The following is an 8950-nucleotide window of genomic DNA, read 5'->3' as shown; positions in this document are numbered from 1 at the left end:
AGTACTTATCTATGCAAGGTTGAGCCTGAGAAAGAATTCAGAAGGTATATCAGGGATTGTGCATCTAACCCAGTTGGTAGAAGGCTTGCCTGGCATGCACAAGGTCCAGGGTTCAATACCCTGTGTAATGATGCATACATGCTGATCCCAGCACTTAGGAAGTTAGAGGCAGGAGGACCAGGAGTTCAGGGTTGTCCTCAACTACGCTGAGTTCCAAACCCCCTGACATACTTGGGACCTTGTTTTAAAAGTGTTTTGAATGAATACAATAAATAGCTAGACAAAAAATCATTTATTATTCTCTTCGAAAGGAAATGTAGCTACTACAATATGGAAATGAATCAGGAGGTACAAAGTTGACATTCTAAGTTCAAGTAGCAGCAAGGACTTTCTGTGAAGTTGGAGTGTTTCTCCAATGTGGAGCACACGACTCTCGATTAGCTGGATGGAGGCAGGTGTGGCCCTGCCTCGTGATGGAACACATTTCCCACGAGTATGAAAAGTAGTAAACACAATAAGCAAACAAATTATGAGACTAAAACAAAGACATGCTAAGAATAGAAACAATGTTATGCAAATAATGTGTATAAGCCAAGATCATGAACGGAAATGTCACAGGACTCAAGTGCATGCATCGTTTTTTCTTGGACCTGTCACGCGAACATTTTTAGAAAAACTGAAAGCCAAGAAATGCTCTGGAGTTTTTATATGGCAGGCAGGAATTTTGCCTTTTTGACAAGTACAAACTTCAGTGCAGAGAAAGACCATCTTTCAAAACTGGTTTCATGAAATTATTCATTCTATTTTATATGTTCAATGCAAATTAAATAGCTTCATTTTAAGAGGTACATCCACAGCACTTTGGAGTGAACTTGGGGTGAAAAGTGAACACAAGAATAAGAAAGCAAAGACGGTCAATAAAAACCTGACGGGCAAGGTCGGTCTTTTAGAAACACTGCTCCGGTTGGTTGGTTTGCCCTTTCTCATAGATGTTGCCTTGGTGAGCCAGCTTTCTGGAACTACAGGAAGCAGAGAATGGCTCCCGCAGCACGGATCACAGGAAGCTCCTCCAGGCACTGCAGTCTCCGTCAAGGCACCAGTCTCTGGATCTGGATCAATCCAGAGCTTGCAAGGCTAGGTGTCATTGGGCAAGAGAGCAGCTCTTTCCTCCTCTGTGCCAAGGCTGTTCTGAGCTTTAGATCTACAGTGCAGAAAAAAACAACAGCACTGGTTTTCTTAAGAGAACTAAACACAACGGGCAGTGGTGGCTGTGTACACACCTTTAATCCCAGCACTCGAGGCAGGGCCTGGCAGATTCTGAGTTCAGGGCTAGCTTGGTCTACATTGTGTGTTCCAGGACAACCCAGGCTACACAGAGAAACCCTGTGTCAATTCCTCCCCAAAAGAAAACTAAACACTAAGTACTTACATCTCAACTCAAGAACCTCTTTAGACCTGTCTGTCAAATAACCAGGCTTAGGATGCCCTGAAATCTAGTAGCAAGAAGGATGCAAAATGATACTTCTTTTCTACTCTCTTGAGCTGATTTCTTTGGAGAAGAAAAAAGCCCAGCAGTTGACCATACCTTCTTCTTGCCGTTGAGTCCTCCCAGAGATAAAATAAGGCCATCGCAACACCCTTTAACACAATGAAACACACTGTCAAAGTAAGTCCTCCAAGGCTAGTGTCTCCAAAATGGAAGAAAATGGAAGCAAACCCCACATATCCCTGGTTACTCACACTTAGCAGAGTCCATAAGCCTTGTATAGCTGCTGCCCACTCAAAACCAATTTTCTCACACAGAAATCCGCCCAGGATAGGTCCCATGAAAGCTCTAGCATGTGGAGAAGAATGTGTGAATAGCTAACAGTGCAAAAAATGATACAGAACACTTGGGTTAGAGACGTGGCTCAGCAGTTAAGAGCACTGACTGCTCTTCCAGAGGTGGAGTTCAATTCCCAACAAACACATGGTGGATCACAACCATCTATAATGGGATCTGATGTCCTCTTCTGGTGTGTCTGAAGACAGCTACAGTGTACTCACATACATGCATACATACATACATACATACATACATATACAAATAGTTCTTAAAAAGAAGATGCAGGACACCCTAGTCACTTGTCTTCTTTAAACTAGAACAACAAATGCTACACAGACAGGGTGATTGCTGGGCATAAGAGAATCCTAGGTCTGGGTGTGGCTCAGTGTTAGAGCACTTGCCCACAGTTTATAAGGTTCTCACTTGGATTCTCAGATCCAGAGCTGAGAAGGGCTGGGGGGAGGAGAGAGAAAGAATGATGATTACAACATTTGTAAAAGTGGAATTGCTGCAGTGAAGGTGGTGAGCTACATAACAATAACAACAGTAGGCAGCATGGGTTTCAAAGAACCCTTCTGTTATGGGGGTGGGGGATGCACTACATGGCCCAGCACCCATAAGGTCAGAGGACAGCCTTGTGCAGTTGGTTCCCTTCTGCTTTCTGTCTTTATGTTGGTTCTCGGGCCTGAGCTCAGGTCGTCTCCAGGCTTGTGTGGCGATTGCTTTACCTGCTCAGCCATGTCACCACTCCCCTATTCTTTCTACTCTCAGTATCTGAGTCAGGTCAGTTCGTAGTTATTGACTTCGTATGTATCACATTACTACCATACAGTGCAGTGTCAGGTCTAGTAGAAAGTAAATAAAGAAGCAAAGAAGCAAGCAAGAGGATCAATAGAGGAAAGCATTTCAGAAATCTGAGATTCGCTTCTGCTAAGAAACTTTTAAGAATCACCCAAAGTGTGGTTCATGAGGGTGTCATGGTTTGGTGTGAAGTCTGCTGACATGGTAGACTTGGAGTCACACAGTGTAAATTAGCTTTCTTGCTCTACCGGTTTGCATGGGCTTTCTTGGTGTTTCAGCTTTCTGTCTGTACCTTAGAGACAGCACTTCCTCGGGTGCAAATGCATTCACTTACCCAACTGACCACATGGCACCAAAAAGACCAGATACGAGTCCCAGTGTACTGATGCTGTCTTCAAATCCATTTGCACTGTAGAGAGAAACATGGACAGAATCCGTCATGGAGAGGAAAACTGGAGAACTTGTGTGGAAAGATTGCTTGACAGATACATTAAGATAAACCAAGTATCATATGAAGAAACTAAAAATAAGAAATCCCATTTCTTCTTCTTCTTCTTCTTCTTCTTCTTCTTCTTCTTCTTCTTCTTCTTCTTCTTCTTCTTCTTTTGTTTTGTTTTTGTTTTTTTTCAAGACAGGGTTTCTCTGTGTAGCCCTGGCTGTCCTGGAACTCACTTTGTAGACCAGGCTGGCCTCAAACTCAGAAATCTGCCTGTCTCTGCCTCCCAAGTGCTGGGATTAAAGGCATGTGCCACCACCGTCCAGCTGAACATCTCATTTCTAAAAGAAAACAAAAAACAAAAAAAACAAAAAAAAAACAAAAAGAGTCTGGGAGCCTGAGAAGTGGCTCAGTGGTAGCATATGAGCTTCCTAGCATGCCTAAAGCCTTGGGCTCAATTACCAGCAGCACAAAAAGGACATCAAACCCACACAAAGAACATAGGCAACCGAGGGAAGCCAGGAGCAGGTTAGGTGGCTCTTCCCACGGAAGAGCGCACCAACTGTGTGTCCAGTGCCAAATGGTCATCTTTGAAAACACACATACAAGTAACATCATAGATAATGACAAGGTTTAGGAATATATATTTACACAAATACATATATACATGCAATAACAATGAAAAGGGGGAACTGGATTGGAAGAGAGTGGGGGGGGGATATGGAAGGGCTTGGAGATAATAAAGGGAAGGGTGAAACAATGATGTTATAATTTCAAAAATTCGCAAACAAAATATGTGAATCAAATTTGAAAGCATCGTCATAAGATAACTTAGTTACACCTGTATAATAATAAGAATCATAACCCATTTGCATTAAATGCCAATTAAGAATATAATTGAGGAGCTAGAGAGATGGCTCAGCAGTTAAGAGCACTGACTACTCTTCCAAAGGTCCTGAGTTCAAATCCCAGCAACCACATGGTGGCTCGCAACCATCCGTAATGAGATCTGATGCCCTCTTCTGGGGTGACTGAAGACAGCTACAAGGTACTTAAATATAATAAAAAAAGAAATAAATCTAAAAGAAAATTAAAAAATGTAACTTTAAAAAAACAAGAATATAATTGAGAAATTCTTGAAATAGGATGAACAAAGTCTGCTCTAAGAAAATGCAGGAGCAGCTCTTTGTCCTCTGCACATCACTGAGCAATGCCAGCACAAGTACAGACCTCAGTGATCATGAACATGCCCTCTACACAAGGAACAATGACCAAAGAAAGACGGTTCTTCTGCAGTCAACAGGGGCACACACACACACTCACACACACACACACACACATGCACACCACCTGAGACATACAGTAAGCCAAGCATCTCCCTTTAACCTACTGTACCTCACAGCATCTTGTCACTATGCTATCACCAGGATGATCTCATATTACTTATCTGATTTATATCACAGTATTTACATGCTATGAAATCACAAGGATTTACTATTGGGCAAACATCCTATGGGACTGAACAGCTGAGACGAGACTGATGATCCCACCCCCAGCCATCACACCGCAGCTCTTCAGACAACCAAGAGACTTACTATGCACAGCTGAGCATCTCTGGGAAGGTCGGGATGATGCTCATTCCAGCGGAGATGCCATTTACAACCAACACCAGCACAAGAAGCCAGAGCTGACTGCAGAGAAACATGGGGGAAACAAGGCATTAGGTTTTTGGTTTATTTTGTTTTTTGGGGTTTTTTTGTTTGTTTGTTTGTTTGTTTTTTTTGGTTTGGTTTTTCGAGACAGGGTTTCTCTGTATAGTCCTGGCTGTCCTGGAACTCACTTTGTAAACCAGGCTGGTCTCGAACTCAGAAATCCGCCTGCCTCTGCCTCCCGAGTGCTGGGATTAAAGGCGTGTGCCACCACGCCAGGCTCAAGGCATTAGTATTTTAAAAGATACAAACTTAAATACGAGGGGGGGCAGGACCCCAGAATCAGCTGCACAAATGGCTGGCCTTCTTCACCTTGTCCCACGGCATTCAGGGAGAACTCACGCTGGAGTCTTAGACTTCTGCTGCAAATGCAGCTCATGCATCACCTGAAGTCACTTCTGGTCACACAACCCACATACACGTGTCACACAGTCCACATACATGTGTCACACGACCCACATACATGTGTCTCACAGTCCACATACATGTGTCACACAATCCACATACATGTGTCACACGATCCACATACATGTGTCACATGACCCACATATTACATGTGTCACACAATCCACATACATGTGTCACACATCCACATACATGTGGTTAGTTGTACATACTACACATCTGTAACCACCTGGCCGGCTCACCATAACAAAATCCTCTCAACGCCAATGCTGTTATTCATCTCATTAAACACAGGAAAGAAGGGGGTGGGGGGCAAAGGAAGAGATGAGAAACTGACTGTCACTCAGTGTGGGCTTCATCTAGGTACATGACAGACGTTGTACATTTAGTTCTTGTCATGCCTGTATTAATTAGCTTTAGTTCCTTTTAAAAAGTGTAATCATATTTCTTTATTTTCCAGGGGAGGTGTGCCACAGCATGTGTAGAGGTCAGAGGGCAACCAGCGTGAGTCAGGTTCTCTCTTTCCACCTTGTAACTCCTAAACTCAAGGTTCCAGGCTTTGCAGCAAGTATCTTAATATGTTGACCGTGTTGCTGGCCCTGGTTTTTTTCTGTAGACAAGAAAACTCAGTCTCTTGCAAGTTAAATGATTTGTTCAAGTTCTGCTACTAGTTGACAGGGCCAAAATTCAAATCCAGGTCCAAAAGACTCCAAAGTCACCCTCCTCCTGTGACAGCATGTCATCCTAGAAGTATGTGGAAAAGTCTAAGGGGCTCATTTCCTTTTGATAAATTTTAATAAAGAAATTATAACAAAATGAGCAACTACTACATGCTAAAAAAATGACCTGGAAACAATAAAAGCCTCAGTCCTGCTCTCAGTGAGTGAGAAGAAAGAATTAAAAATAAACTGTAGGCCGGACTTGGTGACGTACGCCTTTAATCCCAGCACTTGAAAGGCAGAGACAGGCAGATTTCTGAGTTCGAGGACAGCCTGGTCTACAAAGTAAGTTCCAGGACAGCCAAGGCTACACAGAGAAACCCTGTCTCGAAAAACAAACAAACAAATAAATAAACTGTATTCTCTTACGCATCAAGCCAAGGATGCTAGCAATAAATGCTATTCTGAAATTATTCCAAACAACTGTGCAATTAAAACACAGGAGAGGGGAGATAAGATGGTACACACATATAATCCTAGCATTTGAGAGGAGTCTGGAGGATCATAAGTTCAAAGCCAGGCTCAGCTAACAAAGCAGACAAACACTTTAGAGATAAGAATGGGTATTTTCTCGTCTGATAAAAACTTTAAGATTTGCTTGGAGAACTGCCCACTTCTAGTAAATAACGCTCTGTCAATCAAGCAAACCGCGGACCACTGTCCTAAGTCAAGGTCATTGTTTAAATAGCAATGCCCACAGTACCAAGCCATTGAAAAGTTAAATAATTACTGTTTCTCCAAAAAGCACGGGGGACAAGAAAAGTTACCTTTTGATGTGCAGAAGAGGAACAGGTCCTAAGAGCATGTAGCACCCAGCTGTAATTAAGTTTCCAAAAACCAGAAACCATTTCCTTAAATTCTGGTAAAGAAAAAAAAAAGAATTTTAAGCTTAAACCAAAAGACCCTCTATAATCAAACAATTTTTTAAAAACTTACAGTAATAACATTCAAAAATCCAAAACCATTGAAGCAAACAAAGTTATATATTTACGAGAAAATCGGTAGATGATAAACTTAAGGGCAAGGAGAATATTTTACAAGCTGAGCATAGAAGTCAGGTAGGAGGGAAGCACGCTACAGACCTGCACATCATGAACTATTACAAACATCTAAGAACTTGCCTATGGATTTCTTTTTAGAGCAAGGTCTTGCAATATAGCTCTGGCTAGCATTGAATTAATAATCTCTTAGTCCTCTGCCTCCCAGGAGCTGGGTAACTGACATTTGCTAAGGTAACGCCTGGCTTAAGGTTATGTCTTCACATTTATCTCCAAAGGCTGTTTTGAAATGCAGTTCAAAGTTCTTTTAATATACTTCCAAATCAAAGTCACTGTTTTTTTGTTTTGAAGTGGTGAGGGAGTGGTGGGGATGTGATTTTTTGAAGTAGGGTTTCCCTCTGTAGCCCTGGTTGTCCTGGAACTCCTCTGTAGACCATGCTGGCCTTGAACTCACAGAGATCCACCCACCTCTGCCTCCCGAGTGCTGGGATTAAAGACACATGCCACCACGCCTAGCCAAAGTCATTGTTGAAATAGTAATCCATACACTGCTAAAACTGTCTTACTCCTTCCCCAGCACCAGTTTTTTCCCAGCACCTAGGTCAGGTGACTCAGAACCCCTAGAAGTCCAGGTTCAAGACAGCCAATGCCTGCTTCTGGTCTCTGAGGTCACCCACATACATGTGGCATACATATGCACAGACACAGACAAAAATGAAGGTACATCTTTTTTAAAAAAAAGAAGGCATTATTCTTTTGAGACTTGGGTTACTAAGTCAATTCCTGTAATATATATGTCTTGATAAATGTATGTGAAAAGCTAAAGAGAGAAAAATGTAAAATGTAAGTGGTAAAGCCTCAGAGACAGCCATGGAGACGTGAAGTCTGGTTAACGGTGCTGCCTCTGCATATTAGTCATGAAGCCCAAACGGGTTAGGCCAAACTGAGGGAGAACAGAAGGGATTCTTTTCAAGATGGCTACCGAACGGACAATGCACATTTCCAGGGCCATATTTCAGACTCACTAAGTCAGAATTTCCCTGTAACAGTTTCTCCATCTGATCAAGTCTGATAACTGCTAAGATTCTGCCTTTGTTATTAGGATCAGGGGGTTTTTGTTTTATTTTACTTTGTTTCACTTGGGTCATTAAGAAAGCTTAAGCCAGGCTTGTCTTGACAATGGTAGACTGTGATCCTGGCTCAGGGAAGGTTGAAGCAAGAGGACCGAGTTCCAGAACAGCCTGGGCCATATTGTAAGGCCCTCTCTTAAAAGAACAAGTAATCTCATAGTCTAGTTGTCATTTGCAGGAGTTTTACCATCAGACTCATTTTCACTGAAATACTCAACTTGTGCCCTCTTTGAGCAGCACCTGAGGCTGGGAGATGCTGGATTCTCTCTCTCAGACCAGTTGAAAGTGTGAGCTTTAAGCAATGGAGCCTTAGAATTCTGGGGAAGTAGCTATAGATCTAAACATGCAAAGCAACTCAAGTATAATTCAGTGTACGTACAGGCATCTTATCGCTGAGTAGACCAAACAGCGGCGAAGAAATGGTGTAGGATAGAGACAGACCCAGGAAGACCAGTCCCACGTATCCAGTTGACAGACTGAACTGGAAAAAAAATGCCATGTTAAACTTGAATGCTACATCTCCCTTTAAAATAAGCATCCCCTTTCCCTCCTCTGCCTGAGCTCTGCTAACAGAAGTCTATCAGTCACACGCAGTATTCCTATTGTGGCTAGCTGGCCATGGCTGTGCCTAGGGAACAGTGTGAAAGGGAGAGATTGTAGCTCATTCTGGCTCATGGTTTCAGAGCATCCTGGAGGGGAGGATGCAGGAGAGCAGAGAACTTGCATGGTGGCAGCCAGGAGGCAGACAGAGTGCCTGCGCTCTCTGGCTTCCTCCTTTCTTCCCGTGTTTCTTCTAGCCCCGTCTCTGGGATGATGCTCCAACACTGAGGGCGTCCTACCTAATTAGTGCTGTCTGGAAGTAACTTCAAGCCATACCCAGAGATATATCTTACTAATATCTTAGATACTTTTCTTTTTTTTTTTTTT

The 8950-nt window shown here is 42.7% G+C and overlaps 1 protein-coding gene across 4 annotated transcripts in view; it reads right to left on the bottom strand.

Moving 5' to 3' along the window:
• Positions 1–273: 273 nt before the first annotated feature.
• Positions 274–8950, bottom strand: part of Slc18b1 (solute carrier family 18 member B1) — a 30849-nt gene continuing 22172 nt past the window's right edge. For all 4 annotated transcript variants that reach the window (XM_021174458.2, XM_029482804.1, XM_029482805.1 and 1 more), the window contains 7 exons: positions 8403–8504; positions 6663–6754; positions 4658–4753; positions 2961–3035; positions 1741–1834; positions 1586–1638; positions 274–1201 (listed from right to left, as the gene is read on the bottom strand). In XM_021174458.2, coding sequence (XP_021030117.1) covers positions 1135–1201; positions 1586–1638; positions 1741–1834; positions 2961–3035; positions 4658–4753; positions 6663–6754; positions 8403–8504 — 579 coding nt within the window. In that variant the 3' untranslated portion in view covers positions 274–1134. The remainder of the gene's footprint in view (positions 1202–1585; positions 1639–1740; positions 1835–2960; positions 3036–4657; positions 4754–6662; positions 6755–8402; positions 8505–8950) is intronic.

Source organism: Mus caroli, chromosome 10 (genome assembly GCF_900094665.2).
Source record: "Mus caroli chromosome 10, CAROLI_EIJ_v1.1, whole genome shotgun sequence".
NCBI classification, from domain to species: Eukaryota; Metazoa; Chordata; class Mammalia; order Rodentia; family Muridae; genus Mus; species Mus caroli.
The sequence above is the reverse complement of the archived record's forward strand: the minus strand, read 5'-3'. Positions and strand labels throughout refer to the sequence as shown.